Consider the following 20,020-nt stretch of genomic DNA (forward strand, 5'->3'; position numbering starts at 1 on the left):
AAATGCTATCCCTCATCTGAGCTTTCAGTGGGTCAAATCTTTTTGTTGGTAGAGTGTTTGCAATGTCATGAGAATTATCAGAATGTGGCACAAAGACCTGACGTGGGCAAATGTTGTTAGAAAAATGGCACTGATAGATTTCTCAACACAGAGTTGCCACAAACTTTGAATTTGTTAAAAACACACACACACACACACAACATCTGCGAAGCACAATAAATCGAAGCTCAATAAAGCAAGGTATGTCTGAAATGGTATCCATCTCCTAGAGGCATTGCAAATATTAAATGAGATACATTATAAAAAGAAAAGGAGATGGTGGATATGCAGACTCTAGCGTAGTGCCCAATACGTAGGTCAGTGCTAAAGAAATGTTAGCTTGATATGTATACACTGAATGAAGATCTGTTGCATAAACCAAAACACAGACAGTTAGGGCAGGGAGGAACCTGCGAGATTGACTGTGGCAGCTGCTTGTAGTTCCCTAACAGCTAGTTCCCCTCCTCTGCTGGCCAAGTTGTGCCTCGTGTTCCTTGTACTTGGATGGGGCCAAGTCTGGCCAGTGAGTTCCGTTTAATTGCTGGTTGATGCTCTCCAAAGTTTTCCTTTTCCTTCTCTCTTGGCAACAAGCAGCATTGAAGATGGCAGTTGTTCCATAAACTTGGGCCCCTGAGTGACTAGGGTGTGTCAAGCTCCCCCTTGCTAAGAAAGAAACCAAATTTTTCCTGGGATGCTCCATTGAGATTTGGGGATATTTGTTGCTACAGCAGAGCCTAGCCTCTCCCGACTGATAAACCTGCTCACTCAACCTTCTTGTTTTATAAGTGATGCCCAAGTGGAGAGGTGGTCACATGGGCCTGGGGCCCTCATCAAGCCCACATCCGGTGCCTGACATACCTGGGTTTATTCTCTCTTGGGTGTCTTTCCTCATTGGTCTTCCCCATTACTGAGCCTCCCATTAAGGAGGCAATTAAGGTGACCCGTTTGACCGAGTCCCATTGACATCATGTACTTGTCAAACCCAAGCCTCCAGTCTCCTTAGTTAATGGGCCTCTGGGAGGTGACCCCCCCTGTGGACTCATGTCCTTTCCAGAGTGTGGGGCCAAGTTGCTCATCAAGCCTCACACCTTGACCATTGCTCCCACCTGCCAGCTGGTCACCTTCTTCCCCATCAGTGCTTTCCCTTCTACCCCAGCTGCCAGAGTCGTCTGAGTACAGCACAGCCTCCATCCTGGCATTCCCCTGTTTAAACTTCTGCAGTGACTGCCGCTGCCTGGAGAAGAGAGAGAGTGCACCCTGCCTGGTGTTCACGGCTCCCCGGGGACCAGGCGGACTGACCCCACTCGTGCATCTGACCCACATGTCTCCTGCCACCTCCCTTCTCCACCCTGTGCTCCTGCCCCAGAAGTGAGTACTCACTTCTGTATGCGTTCCCCACTCTGAGACTTCGCTTATGCTGGCACCTAGGCCCAGGGTGCCCTCCCACCACCTCACTCTCTTCCTTATCGTCCAAGGCTCAGCTCAAACGCCACCTCCTCCAAGAAGCCTTGGTGGAATATCTCAGTGTGATTCAACTGTTCCCTTCTTTTTGCATGACTTGTGTCTCTACCATAGTTCCCACTTTTATCCTGCCTTGTGTTGTGGCCTTTTGCTTCGGTCTTCTCTCCCCGGTGAAGCGAGAGCTCCATCATGGCCAAGACTATGTAACCTTTCCTGTGTCCCCATCACCTGTCACAGGATCTGGCTCTAAATCATTATCCCATGAGTGTGAATGGGACGAATGAGTGTTCGAAACCTCCACTGCACCTCTTACGACATTCTGTGAAGTTATTCCCGTACCTCCTCTAGACGGTAAGTCCCCTGAGGACAGGGACCATGTCTTACCCTGTATCTAGCCCAGGCCCTCAGCAAATACTGGAGCAGTTCACCCCTCAGAAGAGCACGCTGCAGAGGTGTATGTCGGGTAGAAAGGGGTGGAGAAGGCTTGGCAGCACATAGCTGGAGTGTGGTCCCTCTTCAACAGGTGACCAGGTCTCCATCCCCAGGGCAAGGGCTGACAACGTGTGATATTTGTGCATACCTGCAGCGGGAGCACCCCTCCCCCACCCTCCTGACAAGCAGCCCACATATGCTTTGTGTTCTTGACCCTGACTTTTTAAAATGTCACACCTGCGTTTGTGGGAGTGGGGGGTACTTATTGACAGCTAATTAGAAAACAGAACTGGTATCTACCAGTCTTTGAAAAATATTTTGTAAATTGGGTAATTGGCTTTCCCAGTGCAGAGGAGAGATGTGTGCTGCGACTCCATCATCCTCAAATAACACAGTCTGCAGCCAGCCAGGAATTCTGAGTGACAGCTTCAGGGAGAATACAGAAATGCCAGTATTTCTCAGTATCCAAGATGGACAGTCTGGCTCTCTGGAGACTTATAGAAGCAGATGGTCTGTCCATCACCCTGGGGAAGGAGTGTGAAAAACTCAAGATGGCTGGAGTTAATAAGCTCTTTGGGACAGAGCTACGGCTATGGTTACTTTTATTTCAGGCTGTATCCACCAGCAGGGCTTGTATCCGCCATGCAACAGTAATTTTGTCCAGCCAGTACATACTAAACACCTGTCTGGAGCCAGGCCCTTTGTGGGCACAGGAGGGACAGAGGGGATGAAGACCGCCCAGTGCAGCAAATCTGAGTTATAGCTGGTCATGTCCCTTGAATTTTGGATTGACGTCAGTGTCCTGAATGATAGCTCACAAATTTTAACTGCACAGCATAACTTCTTTCTACCTTTTCCCCTAATAATTTTTTTTGTCTCCAAATTCTTTTTGCCTTGCTGTAATAATTTCCCAGGTGTGTTGATTTCCTTGCATTTCATCCTTCTTCTAGCAGGTGGTTAAGAATGTTACTGGTCAATGCAGTCTAACTGCAGTACAAAACACCCCTGAATTCCAGCAGTTAATGTCGTAAGGCGATTTCTTGCTCATATTATAGTCAAGTGCAGGTCAGAGGGTGTATTGGTTGGGTCCTCTGGGAAGAAGACGCCCAGAGTTAGAGGTGCTTTGGGAGGAATGCTCGTGAAAGAAAGAGGGGGAGAGCAGGGAAAGGCCAAGCAAGCCTTCAGAGTGTGGGCAGGTCTGCCATCTCTGAAAGGAGAAGGGGAAGGAAGGAGAGGTGGTTACAAAGAGACTCAGGCAATGGTGCAGCTCCGAGGAAGTCTCAGCCAGACCAAAGGGGCTCAAGATTGCCCATAGCTGAGTCTTGGGCTGATCCAGAAATGATGGTGAGCATCTGTTCGGCTGCTGTGGGTTGGGATTACCTGCGAAGAGTGATTCGTGTGCTGCAGGCACTGCTCCCACAGCCTATTACCTGGGAGGCTGCCCGCCCTGTGATGGTTTCTGTGGCAGCCGTGGTGCCCCTCCATGGTGGGCATAAGGATTTGGGGTTGGGAGGTCTAGGTCCTTGGTGTCTTCCCCACTCACACTGTGGATGGAAAGAGAACACAGAGCACCCATTGGAAGGCTTTCTATGCCAATCCTGAGCATAGCACGCATCCCCTTTGCTCACATCCCATTGCCCAAAACTCAGTGGTCACACCTAGTTGCAAGGGAGACTGGGGAGTGGACTGTTGCTGTGCGTCCAGGGAGGACAGAATCCCAGCTCTGCTTCTTACTCCCTGTGTAAAGCTTTGGACAAATTACTTACCTCTCTGACCCTCAGTTTCTTTATCTATTAAAATATGGAAAATAACAGGACACGCTTCAAAGTGTTGTTGGGGAGGATTGAGTTAATAAATATTAAAAAATTATAATAGTGTCTGGAACAAAAATGCTTTATAGAGATTGCTGTGCTATTATTACCATTCTTATTTCCAGATTTAATATGTCAGTAAATGTTTCTTGAGTAACTACTCTATTCAAGGAATTAAATGTCACAGGGACTTACTTGCTTCTCTTAGCACTTAGTGGATGCTCAGGAAATGTTTGAATAAATTAATTTCAATGAAAAAATAATACAGTGTTTTGGATTCTAGTTGGCCATGGTGCTGGACTAATTTTTAAACATGGTTTAACAATAATAAATGTTAATTCCTGTGCTTTGGCTCAGAAAGTCAATCACAGAAGAACAGAAAGAGATGAACTCAAATGATTGAGAAAGCATCTTGGAGTGTGAAAAGCCTACCAGTTTAAAAATGAGTTTCTGTCTATAAAAATAATATGTGCTTTCAAAATTCAAGTAAAACAAGTACAAAGAGGAGAATTTCTAAAAACTCACTCACCATCTTTAACTTGAGATGACTTCTAGTCCAGACATCTCTCCATGCAGATGTTATAGCAGAAAGATGGACAGAAGCACTTTTATAAAAAGATCATTATTACATGTTATGTGAAGTTACTGTTAAATTTTATTCATCTGAATTTAACAAGAAAATAAGGAAGCGTAAAGCAGAAGGAATTGCTCAACATTAAACAATTTTTCTTCACTATAGAAATTATTTGTTTTTAAAATATATGAGTGTAATAAAAGATTATGAGGAGCAGTGAGGTTAGTCTTGGCTTTTAAACTGGAGTTTTCTGCCTTAGATGGTACCCATTAAAGTCCTTATATGGAAGGAGAGGAAATTAGCAATCTCATCACTTCTTTTCCCTCCTCCACATTCTGAATTTTATGTTACATCATTATCTTTACATTGTTTCATGTTAAATGGGTCCATCACTCACAGTCACTCCTTTTTATCACAAGCCCTCCTTTCCTGAGATCTATACTTTAATTCTTTTTGTAGGTGGCTGGATTTTTAACATCAAGTAGTTCCTTCCTTCCTTCCTCCTGTTTTTTTGTTTTTTCTTTCTAAGAACGGTTCATAGGTGTTTTCTTACCAAGATTACGCATGCTGATTTAGTGATTTTCACTGATAGCAAATGCTGTGTGAAATAGGGCCTGTGGTCTGAGACTGCATTAATAGAAATCTGTGCTCAGAATGTGGGAGGACACCATTTCATTTGTTTTAGTAATTGTGGCTAGGTATCCTCTAATCAAATCAATAAGGAAAAGACAAGCAATCCAACAGAAAAGCAGGCAAAGTCACCAGTCCAAAAGAGGAAGTAGAAACACAAACATATGAAAAAGTGACTTATCCTCTTCAGTAATCAGAAACATACGCATTGAAAAGACATATCAAATACCCATAGGACTGGCAAAAACTAAAGTCAGTGAGGATGTGGAGCAATGAGATATCTCAAATACTGCTGGTGGAGGTGTAAATGGATAAAATCACATTGACAAAATGTGGGAAATACTGTGAACAAGTGATTCCATTTCTGGGTTTATACCCTAGAGAAGCTCTACATATGTGTGGCAGGAGACACAGAAATGTTTAGCTGTCTTGTTTACAACAGCAACGAAATAAAACTCTGGAAACAACCCAAGTATCCATCAACAAGGAAATTAACAAATAACCATGGCATGTTCACACAATGGAATACTACACAGCTGTCAAAATGAATGAACTTCAGCTTTATTCCACAATAGCAATCTCACAAATGTGAGGTGACGCTATAAAAGCATGTTTCAGGCATGATTCCATTTACATATAGACTTAAAACAAGTGAAATTAAATAATACAGTGTTTGGGAAACATACATATGATAATAAAGGAAACCAAGGAAGGATAAACACAAAATTCAGACCAGGGGTTCTTCCTTGTGAAGAGGAATATGGGCAGGGTAGGCACCAGGGGCTTCAGCATAAGCTGGGTGTTGGGCATACTGTATGTTCACATCACTATTTTTCATGCTTTGTATAAGTTATATGTGTATATATATTCTTTCCTATGAGTGAAATATTTCATAATAAATTCTTGTTTAAAATAAAACAGGGCTCTGAAATGACACTGCCGGCTGCAGTCCATGGGGTTGCTGGCTGGGAGTCGGACACGACTGAGCGACTTCATTTTCACTTTTCACTTTCATGCATTGGAGAAGGAAATGGCACCCCATTTCAGTGTTCTTGCCTGGAGAATCCCAGGGACGGGGGAGCCTGGTGGGCTGCCGTCTATGGGGTCACACAGAGTCGGACACGACTGAAGCGACTTAGCAGCAGCAGAGCTATAATTCTTACCATTTTTGACCTGGGGCAAATTTTTAAGCTCCTCTGAACCTCCATTTCCTTCCATATGAGATGAGAATGATACTAGTACCTACTTTACATAATACTGTGAGGAATGAATAGGATAATTTATATGAGTTCTTATTACCATGCTTGACCCAGAGTGAGTACACAATACACATTAGCTCCTGTTGCTTTCCTGCGCAGGGCAGATGGAGGTGTTTGGGGTGCTTCCCTAGAAATATCTGTCCTCTGAAGGCATTCCTGAGGATGTGCATAGACGAGAAGGATGTGAAATCCTATCATTCAGAGATGTTAAGAAGAGCTAAGGGTCTACAGCCATATCACCCTGAACATACCCGATCTCATCTGATCTCGGAAGCCAAGCAGGGTTGGCCCTGATTATTACTTGGATGGGAGAAGAACTTAGAGTCCTTTGGCCTGAAAGCATCTCCTGGAGGCAAGCTGGTTGAGTTTAATTATCTGAAGGGCTCTCGTGGGGGTGGAGGACTGCACATGTTCTGTGAGATTCTAGAGCAGGGGTAAGCAAACTGCAGTCAGTGGTCCAAATCCACCTGCTTCCTGTTTTGTAAATAAAAATTTATGGGATTGCACCTGTGTTCGTTCATTTGCATATTGTCTGTGGCTGCTTTCCTGCTCCAAAGGGTCGAGAAGTTGCAACAGAGACTGTGTAGCCCACAGAGCCGAAAAATTGCCTGGCCACTTACAGGAAAAGTTTGCTGACCTTTGCTCTAGAATGAGAGGCTGGAATGGGGGATGCAAAAGCAGGGTGCTTTCAAGACTAGCATAAGAATGTATAAGGAGAGGAGCTGCCCTAAGGCAAAGTAGCTCCCTGGTTAGGTAGTGAGACCCCTGGTACTGGAGGAATGTAAGCAGATGCTGACCACTCCAGGAGCAGGAAGCACAGAGGACAACTTTGTACCGGGGGCATGAGCTGGACACATTAGCTTTTACATTAACTCTGAAATTCTGTGCAGAGTAATTCCCAGTTTCAAATTGGTCGTTATTAACTCTGACATTTTCTTGGCGTTTCTACATTTTAACTCTCAGCAACATTTCTTTGAAATTTTTCAGTCAAAAAAGTATTTTAATTCTTTAAAAATGAGATTTAAATGAAAATGGATTTTATTCTAGAGTTCTACTTTTTCATTTAAAAAAAATGATTTTCATGGCTTTTGGATCTATTCCCACTTATAGGTGCTGAATTTTAAGAGCTTGTACATGTCCATCTTGGCAGGGGAGGAGAACCCTTTGGAAGTGAAACGGGAAGGGAGTTTGGAGGTAGTGACTATGAGCTCCTGGAGGTTTGCAGTCAATGGAAGGCAAGGGGGTGGAAATCCTGACAGAAAGAAGGGAGGGAGGGAGTGGGGTGAGGTTGAGGACCTCCCATGTGCCAGAGCCCGTGTCCAAGAGGCAAGACTGCAGATCAGAGGCTATAGCTGGTCATTTAGCCTTAAACTATTGTAAGAGAACGTGAAGTTTGGTGGATTTAGCTCCCTATCTACCGGTCAGGTGTGCCTGTGCTGACTGTCAGAATACCCTGCAGAGGGGAGTGATGGGGAAGGAGGGGGAGGGGAGGGGCGAGGGGAGGGATCCCTAGTGGGAGAGGAGGGGAAAGTAAGAGAACATGATAAAGTCTGTAGCTTTCTTAGAGGACACAAGAACCCCCTTACAGGGGCTCTGAGAGCAATTCTTCAAAAGCCAGATTGCTCAAAGACAACATGCCATAAATAATTTCTCAGAATGATGGTTTTGCCCAGTGACCAGCTCACTAAAAGCCATCTGACAGACACCTTAAGTGGGGAATAGAAAAGCTTCGGCGTTTTTCCTGGCTCATGGAGGGGGAGGTCTGGACCCCGCAAGAAGAGGACAGTAATATACAGGCATTAGGGGAACGTCTCCAAGCACAGCATTTAGGAAGAACTGAAATGTGAAATACAGTTGAAATTGACTTTCACTTGTGCCTCAAGGACAATCCTTGTGAAATAGCCATGTGAAGTGTCTGCAAGGAATCCCTTGAGAAACTCAAGTTTAGAGAAATCCCCCAGTGGTTTGGCGAATTGATCATCGGGCAAACTGATGTGCAGTGGATGAACTTTCAGTGAGAGGCTTGTAGTGTGTGCTCAAGTACAGGCTCATCCAGGCTCGCCTGCAGGGCACCCGCCCGCACTTCCCTGAGCCAGAGACATACACAGGCAAGGCTCTCCATGAAATCCTCTTTTCAAATTTAAGTATTATATGGCCCCTTGATGCTGTATATAGAACAGATAATGGAAAACTGCTGGTTGAAGTGAACGTGAGGCCCCCAGAGCCTCTCTCACTGGCCCCCAAACATCTCTGCTGAATCACAGGCCCCTGATGTTCTGAATGTGAAAACCTCCACGCTGGTCCAGCCACAGAGACTCAGCTTTGGTCAGCTGGAGAGCCCATCTATTGGGGACACTAACCATGTCAGCTCGGAAGAGACAATATTAGAAATGAGGGGGAGTGACATTAGCCATCAAATGGGACAGGTAGACGCATGTGATTTTTACGTTGTTACTCACTGTGGACGTGCTCTGTCGGGGAGCTGGAGAAGCGCCCGTCTTCCTTCCTTCCCATCTTTCTCTCCTTTTCTTTCTTACTTGGTGCCCAGTAGGGTATTTCTCCCACCTCAGGTCAAGTGTGCTGATCAGGAAGAGGCTTGGGCTCCTAGCACTGCCCCGAGAGGAGTGGTCCTTTCTAGAATGCTGCCGACTTCCCTTCCCTTCACCCACTGAGCTGAGTTCTCGTCTATTGAGAAAGCTCTGAATTGGGGGTCCTGAAATGTCTCCCGTAATCCTGAAAGGACAGTGGACGAGTCTCTTCACCGCTCTAGTCTTCATTGTCTGTATCTGAAAATGAGGGTGTTGGGTTGGCAATACCCCCACATTTGGATCTTGCACTCCAGTAAAGGCTAAAGAGACTGGGTCCCAGGGGAGCATGGAACAGAAATGTACATAGGTTAGAAAATATGTTATTTTGCCACATTAGGAAATTAAAAACAAAATCCTGCTACTATCTGTAGTTTTATAACAGAAACACATTTCAACACTATACAAACCACAAAGGATCTTTAAACTAAGGATAGTTGTCTAAATGGAGTACATTTAACATTAAGGAAAATCTTGCTATATTATTCTTATTTTTCTCATTTTACCTCACTACATTAGTTTTCTATTGATGCTTCAACAAATGTCCACAAATTTAAACACCACAACCACACATTGTCTCACAGTCCATGGTCCATAAGTCCAGGCCTGCATGACTCTGCTGAACCCTCTGCTCAGAGCTTCCCAAGGCCAAATCAAGGTGTTAGCTGGGCTGGGTTCTGGAGGCCCGACTATTCAGGTTATTGGCAGAATTCAACTTCAAGCCAACAACAGCACGTCAAGTACATCTCATGCTTTGAATCTCTGATTACCCCTCTGCTGTCAGCCAAAAAACATCTCTGCTTTTCAGGGCTTGTGTGGATACACTGGGCCACCTGGGTAACACTTTAGGGTCAGCTGATCAGTAACCTTAATCACATCTTCAAAGTCCCATTTGCCACAAAACATAACAGATTCCTGAGAGTAAGACCGTGGATGTCATGGGAGCCAGAATTCTGCCCTCCACGCAGCTTGATGAAAACTGAGTCAGATAAACTTTTGCAGCTCGAATACCTGTGGCCAAATACGCTCAGATTTTTGAGTTGACGTATTCAGAAGGTATCTGTTTGTGAGAAGCCAGGACATCATTATTAATGAAGCGTCTTGCAGGGACTTGGTACTGGGGAAATGTTTGCTGAACAAACAGGTATTAATAAGTTCATTGTTGCTAGTATTATTTTAATGCAACTTTGATTATAAATCTTATGGTACTGTATCATCATTGTCATTAGTACAGATTAGAAAGCAAGCTAAAGTCATTATAGGAATGTATTAAAATGGAAAACGATTCAGTAAATCATGTTAGAAACAATTAAAACGTGAACTTTTCTGTTATATCTGCTTGCGCTCTGCCCACGAAGGGAAGTGTTGCTTTCAATCAAGGAACAGGAACAATTATTAGAGGGCCCCAAGAAACAACAAGAATTTCATCTTTCTGCCTCCTCATCTCCCTCCTTCCTTCTTCCTTCCTTCCCATCTTTCTCTCCTTCTCTCTTTCTTGGCAAAAAGAAAAATTAGCTTGGCTAATTTTATGCCTGCTAAGCCACTTCAGTCATGGCCAACCCTTTGCGACCCTATGGACTGTAGCCTGCCAGGCTCCTCTGTCCACGGGACTCTCCAGGCAAGAATACTGGAGTGGGTTGCCATGCCCTCCTCCAGGGGATCTTCCCACCCAGGGATCTAACCCACATCTCTTAAGTCTTCTGCGTTGGCAGGCAGGTTCTTTACCACTAGAGCCACCTAGGAAGCCAGGTAGCTAAAAAAATTTAATTAAATTAAAAATTTCAAATTTAATCATTTCCTGAACCTTTCCAGAGTACTGTCCATACTCTAGGCTGATGTTCAGAGTGCTCTTTAACCTTAGCCTAGGCCGCTTTGTCCTCATCCTAGGTCTTAAGCACCCAGCCCCCGGAGCCCGCTCAGGCACTCCCCCATATGCCTCTGCCCCAGCACTGAGCCCTGTCTACCCCCTACTGGGGCCACCCGTACCCTTATCTCACTGGACAGTGAGATCTCTGAGGCCAGGAACCACGTTAGACTCATGTTTCTGTCCCTGTTGACACCCACTGTGGATCTCAGTGCAGTCTCTCAAACAGACGAGGAGAGAGCAACAGATACTACCCCACGCTGGTCCCACTTTACGGTCCTACTTTGAGGGGAAGGCAGGGGCAGCGAAGGGAAGAAGGAAGACACAGAATGGACAAGAAGACAACACTAGGGAGAGATATGTGGAAGTAGAAAGAAGGGGAGGAAACGGATGCAGGGAGGAAGTCATTGGGCCCCTCAGGCATCCAGCAGACCCTTCCTGGGTCCTTAGGGAGGCCCCTGGGTAAATCCTGGGGAGACAGAACTGGAAACAGTGACCAAAAGCCTTGTCCTCAGGTGGCTTCTTTTTAATTAAAGGACAGTGAATACACAGACAAACAAAAGTAGAAAAGATGACTTCAGATAATTTTAGGAACTACATCATAGCATTAAATAGGATGGCATGTTAGAGAGTGACTGGAGGTGGGGACTATTTCCGGTAAGACAACAGTGGAGACTTCCTTGAGGAGGTGACGGCTAAGCTGGGAGACTTGAATGATGAGGAGTGAGCCATGCTGAGAACCAAGCAAATATTATTCTCGTCAAAGTAAAAAGCAAGTGCCAAGGCCCAGAGGCAGGAAGAAATTGCTTTTCCTTTCCAGGATCAAGAAGGAGGCTGGTGAGGCTGTACTTGGTGAGCAAGGGAGAGAGTGGAGGGAAATCAGGTCAGAGTGGGAGGCAGGGCTAGGTCTTGTGGCTTCTTGCATCCATTATGTTAAGGAGGGTGAAGAATATCATACCAAACTATAGTCGGTAATACAAAATAGTTATTATATAACCCAGTTAGAGCATTTTCTAACAGCCCTGCTTTAGGGTTATCTGATGGGGAGGAGAGTGAAATTTAAGGCCCAGACATCTTACAATTCTCTAAAACTGGTAAAATGTGCTGGTTTTCAATAATTTCTTTTTCTGTCCCTAAAAGTGATAGCTTTATTGCCCCATGGGACATTAACCAGTTTAGTATCTAATTTAGCAATCTTATTTCTTGTTTTTCCATTCCCTATAAAAAATCCCTCTCTCAAATTTTCTTTTGAATCCACTTTGTTGTCCAGCAGATTCCCTTTATTAATGAGTTAAATAAAAGGTTGATGTGGACCCACTATTGATTTTCATGAGAATTATGTTTTTAACCTTTTTGAGAATTACATTCTGATAGGAGTTTGGGTTTTAAGTGCACAGAAAGCAGCAGAGTAAAAAGGACTAATTTATGTTTGACAAAGAAGCCTCAGACTGTGAGGTGATGAACAGGTTTAACTGGGTCTCAAGGGAGCAAGACACCCAGTCCGTAGCCAATCCCTCTGTCCAGGGAGAGACAGCTACTCGACTGGATGAGAGAGGAGGTGGAGAGGAGGGAGGTGGGCTGTGATTGACTCCCAACATCTGACGACATTTGTCCTTGTTCATTTCCATAGCGGGTCACCAGGATCTGCTTTCCTCTCTTACATGTGAGCTCCTTGGCAGGGGCTGTGTCCAAGTTTCTCTGCTTGTTCCGCCCCCAGCCCTGAGCTGAACACAGAGTGGTGCTTGGCAAGTATCTGCTGAATGAATTCTTCCACTTAGATTCACCTCATGCTCCTCCTCCTTTTTTTATTGTGATAAAATATATATAACATTAAAAAAATGCCACTTTATTTTTAGGTGTACAGTTCAGTGACATCAAGCATATTCACGCTGTTGTGCAGCTATCACCCCCCATCCATTTCTAGAATGTTTCCATCATCCCAAACTGAAACGGAACTCATTAAACACTACCCTCCCCGTTTCCCCCTCCTCTAGCCCCTGGTAACTGTCTATCTTTGTGAATTTGACTATTACAGTTACCTCATCTAAGAGGAATCTTACATTTGCCCAGTTGTGTCTGGCTTATTTCACTTAGCATAATGCCTTCAAGTTTCATCCACGTTTTAGCATGTGTCAGAATTCCCTTCCTTTTTTAAGATGGAAGAATACTCCATTGTTTGTGTAAATCACAGTTTGTTCATCCATTCATCTCTTGATGAATATTTGGGTTGTTTACACTTTTCAGCTACTGTAAACAATGCTGCTGTGAACATGGATATACAAATATCTCTTTGAGTCCCTGCTTTCAGTTCTTAGGGGTATATACCCAGAAACAGAATGCTGGATCCTGTAATAATTCTGTTGAATTCTGTTTTGGAGAACTGCAGTATTGTTTTCTGTAGGAGCTGCACCATTTTATATTCCTACCAGCAATGCACAAAGATTTCAGTTTCTCCACATCCTTGCCAATATTTATTGTTTTCTGCTTTTTTGATAATAGCCATCCTGATGGGTGTGGATTTAGCTTCTTTTAAAATACAGAGGACTGTGATGGGAGAGGCCCAGGCTGAGGAGTTCTGGGGCCCTTTCCTCAGTGTGGTCTGAAGGGAGATAGCTAGGAGCCTAAGGTCCTAGATTTGGAGGGTGCTCAGAGGGAGAAGCAGGAAGAGGGGTACTGAGACCACACCTCATTGTGTTCACAGTGTGGGCTCAAGACTGGCTTCAAGAGAGGCCTCACAACGGGAGAACTGATACCCCGGTTTCCCATGAGGGAGTTCTGTTTGTGTGAATGCACCATAGGGCCCCTGTCCCTGGGGAAAGCTGTTTCTAATTTTGGCTTCTCTTTCTGTGTGTTGCTCCCCAGTGTGACAATGCAAAAGGGTTGAAAGCCTTCTACGATGCAATAAAATACGGGCCGAACCACTTGATGGTATTTGGAGGAGTCTGTCCATCTGTTACGTCCATCATCGCAGAGTCCCTCCAAGGCTGGAATCTGGTACAGGTAAGGTCTGGGCCACCTTTGGTGGGGGAGCTGTCTTTGACTGGTCACTAGTCTTTCTCAGGGATGGTTCCTTGCCCAAGATGGTTCCTAAATTGCCAGGTTCAGGCCTCCCCTGCTCTTTTCTGGATGATTGCACAGCCTCCCACTGTCCTCACCTCCTGGCCTGATTCTCTGTCCTGTCCTGGCCAACACAGTGGGTCTTTCAAGGGTAGCCCTGACACCATCACTGTGTGTTTGAGATATATCAGTGACTCCCTAGCACGACTTTCAGGGGCATCGACATCCAGCTAGTCCTCCTATCCAATCTCATCTTCTATCCCTGCCACTCACTCCATGTACAACCCACCTTTCCTAAAGTACACCCAAGACCTTCAGGCCTCAGAGTCCTGCTCTAGCTATTTCCTTAACCAGGTGATCCAGACCTCCTTCTCCCACTGAAATTATTTGTTCTGCTAAGGCTGCCTTTCTCCTTGGTTAAGCCTTTCCTGGCGGTTTTGGCTGATACTTATTCTTTACACTGGCAAATGTTATACAGACAGATGTTCCACCAGTGAGTATATGGTCTGTTGCAGGTGAAAATCACCAGTGCTACCTCTTATTTGGAATGTGAGAGAAAAATATAAAAAATGCGAACCTAGGATGAGTGGTGGCCCAGGCACATGTTTTATTTCTTTGCTTCATCCATCCATCCACCATCCATTCCTCCATGCAACAAATATAATACAACTTACTATGTGCCTGGAATTTGGGTAGACACTGGGGATATAGTGTTGGACAGGACAGGCATGGTTCCTACCCTTTCAGAGCTTGCATTCTAGGAGGGAGGCAGGCAGTAAGCAAATAAACAAGTAAGTAGTAATAATACTAAGAGCAATACTTGTATAGTATGTATGTTGGACTTGCAACATATCAGACACCATTCTGAGCCTGTATTTTCATTAACTCATTTACTCACTAAAACTGCTCTATGTTGTCGGTACTATTAGTATTCCATTTTATGGATAAGGAGACTGAGGCACACAGAGGCTAGATAACTTGCCCAAGGACCCACGACTCATAGGTAATACAGCCAAGATTTAAACTCAGGCAGTTTGACCCTTGAAATAAGATTGGGGTAAGGAAACGGCTAGAATAGAGTTAAACAGGGTGAGGGGATAAACAGTGGCTGTTTCCTCGACAGGAAAGGCCCCTCGGAGGAGCTTAGACTTGAAGGGCGAGAAGGGGTTGGTTGGATGAAGTCAGGATGTAATAGCAAATGCAGACAGCCTGTGAGGGGAACGAACCTGGCTTGTTGGGGGAACAGCCAAGAGGTCACTGGGGCTGGAGTGTGGGAGTGGTGGGTGGGGAGTCAGGGTGGTGAGAATGAGAATGAAGGGGTGGGCAGGAGCCAATCCCCAGGGAGGTCTGATTTCATTCTGTTCATGGTGATTAAAGTCCTCTGTGAGTCCAGCCCAGGGTGTATGGGGTGCTGAGGGTAGAGCCCCACGCTGGTGGCCCAGAGGGGAGGGAGGCAGCAGTGGCAGAACTGTGACAAGGGAAGGGCGGGGTCCCAAGGGAGAGCCACCCACTCAGCCAGCCCTGGGTTCAGGAGGGCTTCTCAGGGGAGGTGACGTGGAACTGGCTGTGAGGGAGGAGAGGGCGTTGGACAGCTGGAGACGTGGAGGAGAGCGCTGCTGGCAGAGGAAACTGGGCAGGCAAAAGCGGGAGGTGGGAAGGAACGTGGGCTCGGGGAGCAGTGAGTCATTCACTGTGGCCGGAGCAGGCCACGCTGAATGTGGGCGGATGCAAGCGTGGCTGAGGCCGGGAAAGCAGCTCAGCGTGCTTTGGTGCAAACCTAGCCACATGATGGGACCCAGCGCGGTTCAAGTGTGCCGAGGGCCCCTGGCTTCCCTGGGGGCACCTGTCTGTGGTGCTGCAGACAGCCTTGAGACCTTAGTGGAGTCAAGAACCTTCTCTGTCCTTGAGCAGGCTCTCCCCAGCTCCCAGGAGCACGCCGGACTCCTGCTGGTTTTGCCAGGTGCTGCCTCTCTGAACCTCAGCCTTCCCCGTGTACAGCAGGGCAGTAAGAAGGTGGGCCTCACAGGGCTGCTGTGTGGGCCAAACTATTAAACAGGGATTAGAACTGTGCCCTGGCATGTCCTCAGCAATAAGGGTTTCTTGCTTTATTGTTGTCGACACCCCTGCCCCGCCTTCTGCTGCTCCCAGAGTTGAATATCCACTTGAATACCCCCACTTCGTAGTGTTCCTTGTCTTTCCTGAAACGTTGTTCCCACCACCTAAAGTATCCCATTCTCCCGTGACCTATATGCCAAGACCTATCCAATCTCAGAGATCCAGATTAAATGCTGCCTCTTCTAGGAAGCCTTTCCTTATTGCACTATCTAAAGTAGCCGCGCTGGAAATTCTTTTCCTCCTTTCCCCTGTTTATTTCTAGCAGAGCATGTACACCTCCCACCCCACCCCAAGCCCCTCTGCCTTCCCTCCTCTTAGAACTTTGCAGATATGGGGACATATTTAGTTGGGCTGTGAATTCCCTGAGGACAGAAAATGGGCCTGCGTTACTCCTGTTTCTTCTGGTGCCTGTCACTTCACAGACCTTATTAGGTGTCTGTTGAATAGAGGGAGGGAGGCTGGGAGGGATGGAAGGATCTGCAGATGGATGTTTTGCCTCGACATGAGAGACCAAGTTCCCTAGAAAAGCCTCATCCAGAGAGGAATCTAGGAGCTTCCTGGCCTTCTCATAGCCTCACTTGGAACTGTCTGCCCCTCAGAATTCTCTAGGAGCTGCAGGAGCAAGCACAGTGTTGCACACTCCTGGCTTGGCAGCTAGTAGCTCTGCGGCCTTAGCATGCACAAGAGGGCCTCTGGCCTAGAGAAGCTGACAAGACAAGTGGGTTATGAGGTGGGGGCTGTGTTATTTATTGCTTCCCTGATGGCTCAGTGGGTAAAGAATCTGCCTGCAATGCAGGAGACACAGGAAACGCTGATTCGATCCCTGGGTCAGGAAGATCCTCTAGAGGAGGAAATGGCAACCCATTCCAGTATTCTCGCCTGAAAAATCCCATGGACAGAGGAGCCTGGTGGGTCCGTAGGGTTGCAAAGAATCGGATAAGACTGAAGCGACTTAGCACTCATACATACAATGCAGAAACAGTATATCTGTGGTATTACAATTTCATGAGTGTGGTGGAATTGGGAAAATTACAGGTTTCTTAGGAGAATGATAATGAAAAAAAGATTGAGGAATGTATATGGTTCTACATCACCTCCATATCACATACCGTGTTCCATTAATAAATGAATTACACTGTGTGGAGAATAGTCTATCCTGTATCCAGGTGTTTCCTACTAGACTATAAGCTTCTTGGGGGCAGAGGACTCTTGTTTTCTTCATCTCCTAGTTACCAGTGCCTAGCACAAGGCCTGCCTGGTACCAAGTAGGTCCTCACAGAGTGCTAAACTGAACTAACTGCGGGGCATAGGCTGAGGAGTCTGAAACCCTCCACAGCAAGTTTCTCACAACGTGGACTTGACCATGAAGAGACCAAGGACTTGGGAGAACAGTGCAGATCCTCGGCCTCCAGCTCAGCAGAAGCCCTCTGCATTGTCCACAGGGTGATTCTCGTCCTCCATCCCCCGCTGCCCTAGGCATCTGCTACCAGACTCTGGGGCAGATCCAGGGCTCCAGCTGTGCATGGGTGAGGGACACCAAGGGGCTAAGAACTGGGCAGTGCCCAGCAATTTGGAGAGTTCCAGGGACCTGAATCACAGGGTGAGCTCAGAATAGACTTCTCCCAGCCTGAGAAGCCAGGCAAGGAGGAGGTAGGAACAAAGATGTGGGTCCCGATGGAGAGTAGCTCTGGAGGATTTCTGCACCCGCTGCTCTTGGAGAACACAGCCCCATTTGCTGTGGATTGGATTCTGGGGCCCCCCTGCCCCCTCTCCCACCCCCTGAGGCTGAGTTTGAAAAGATGGTGGGTGAGTGAGTCTGCTGTCGCTCAAGGGATTTGATCAATCCCTTAACTTATTCAAAACTGGGCTCTGAAACAGAGTTTCACAAATGGGAAAATGCATGTAATTTGTGTAATTGAAAAGGAGCTCTGACTGCCCTTTGGGGGAACAATGCTTGCTGGACAGAGACAGTCTGGAATGCACAATCAGTTGTTTCTGTTTCCTGGTGCTACAAAAATAGAGATTTGCGCCACAAAGGGGTGAAAATTCACCCTGGTGCTAAAATCAGTCAAATTTAACTTTTGCCTTTTGCTGGGCTTCTTGATTCATGGTTGCTGCATCGAGAGGCTAATATTGTTTAAGTCGTGATGTGAGTCACTGGGAGCGTCAGCTCCTCCAACTAGAGGGGAGGATCTTCGTGGAGTCCAGGGCAGGCAATGCGGGCTCTGTCCCTGTCCTCCTGGTCAGATCCCACTCAGGGTGTGGGCTCAGATCTGAGCCTCACTTCAGTGGAAACCCTCCAGTGCATAGCCTTGGGGGCATCTGGGGAGGGTAGAGTTCTGGCTGTTGGAGAACTGAGCAGGTTCAGACTGGATAGCCTGCAGGGCGCTGGGGAGGACAGAGGAGTCCTAGTCACTCGAGCTGCATGGCTCTTTGAGAGACTTTGCCGGGTTTCTGAGATGTGGGTGGGGAGATGCAGGGGCATGGCTGAAGTGAGACGGAAGCAGGGCTTCCCTGCAGTCACGCCCTTGCTGCTGGAGGTCTCGGGCATGGAGCAGGCTTCCTGGCTGCGAAGTAGTGAGTTCCCTCTTGCCCAGTTTCCCCGAACGTTCTGCTCTCATCCAGTCCTACTGTTAGGGAGATTTAATACCCAGAGTAGGCATACACCAGGTTGCTGCTGTCACACTATATGGTGAGCATCATTTATGAGGGCCAAGGATGTGCTCATGTTAATGCAAATTTCCAGGCTCCACGCTGAGCAGGTCCAGGTTAAGGGATTCATCACATCCTTCAAGGACTGTGGACCCCACTCTTCATCCCCACTTTCAGGTGATACAGATGCAGTTGGTTTCTGGGAACTTGCTAGGCCAGGTGATCTCAAAGTCCTGCTTGTTTCCCAAACCTCAGAACACTGACGAGTGCTGCTGGTTCACACAAGTTTAATTTACACAGCCCCGGTTGGAAAGAGGACATGGAGGAGACAGCAGGGGCTGCTGCTGGGGCCAACATCCCAGGACAAAGCCCACAGCCCATGGCGTGGCAAGAAGTTCTCCTTCATCTCGCCTCTCTGTTTGTCGCCCACCTGCTCCTTCATCCAGCGGCCACTTGGTCCCTCCGCCTGGCAGAGCTTGCTCATTCTTCCAGATGCAGTTTGGCCGCTTCTTCCTCTGTGAAGCTTCCTGTTCTTCCCCTGTGCTCCCTTACCTGCATAGTCTTCCCTTGGCGTTTGCTGCCTTGTGGCTGCACCTCCCTCCACCCCCGCCCTCAAGCGGCCAGAGGGCAGGGCCTGGTGTGGTCCTGACTCAGATCTTGAGTGGCCCTGGAGCTGGATGCCTGACTTCCGCACCTTAGGCTCATCCCGAATGATGAGGGCAAACTTGGACTCAGACTCAGAGGGACCTGAGGGCTTTCCAGCTGCAGCCCTTTGGTAAAAGGATGTGAAGGGACTGAAATGATCTCTGGCTTGGCTTTAGCCCATATCTCCCATTTCTGGCCCTGATGCTCTGTAACTGATATGCTTCCTTTGAAAATGTTTTCAGACCTGCTCAGAATCCTTTCCTTGGAGATCTGAAGGTGGCTAGCTTCTGACTCTGCCTTGCACAGTTTTGGAGACATTCTATAAACCTCCCCCCCAGTGTAGTCTGTCCCCCTGAAAGCACGGAGCCTGGGGATGAGTGGGAGGATTTGGAGCTGGGTGGGAAAGATGGAGGCAGGGTAGCTTGAACAAGAGATGGAAGCAAAGCCAGCCAGCAAAAATGCAAGAGATGTGGCCAGAGAGGGTTCACACCCTGAGACCAGGACAAAATTCTTTCTAGGGAGTGAGATGATAGTTGCCTCAGCTTGCAGACAGAAATAGTCTCGCTGATGAAAATACAGTCAGGTTCCTGAAGGGATAAAGGGCTGCTTGCTGGAAAACGCAAACACTCTTTCGTCAAGAACCGTATCCCGCAGAGCCTGTCCTTTAAAAGGCAGCCAGAGCAGATTATTAAATTGTAGATGCGTTTCTCCTGGCACTGTCCCAAGCCTCCCCTCAGCAGGCAGCCCACCCTGCCCCTTGGACGGCCCCAGCACTCCCTCGAGAACCTTACCGGGCAGGACCATTTCAGTTTGTGTGATGGGGCGGTCTCCTTGGCAGAGCTCTCGTGAGGGAGTGGAGGTGAGGTGGGCATGTGAACCGGAGAACCCTGACTGTG

The 20,020-nt window shown here is 47.0% G+C and overlaps 1 protein-coding gene across 2 annotated transcripts in view; it reads left to right on the forward strand.

The window, feature by feature from the left end:
• GABBR2 (gamma-aminobutyric acid type B receptor subunit 2) overlaps positions 1–20,020 on the forward strand; it is a 370,102-nt gene that overhangs the window by 108,737 nt on the left and 241,345 nt on the right. For both annotated transcript variants that reach the window (XM_027964399.3, XM_042243210.1), the window contains exon 2: positions 13,518–13,655. In XM_027964399.3, the coding sequence (XP_027820200.1) occupies positions 13,518–13,655 (138 nt within the window). The remainder of the gene's footprint in view (positions 1–13,517; positions 13,656–20,020) is intronic.

The sequence above is a fragment of the Ovis aries genome, chromosome 2, assembly GCF_016772045.2.
Source record: "Ovis aries strain OAR_USU_Benz2616 breed Rambouillet chromosome 2, ARS-UI_Ramb_v3.0, whole genome shotgun sequence".
Classification (NCBI taxonomy): Eukaryota; Metazoa; Chordata; class Mammalia; order Artiodactyla; family Bovidae; genus Ovis; species Ovis aries.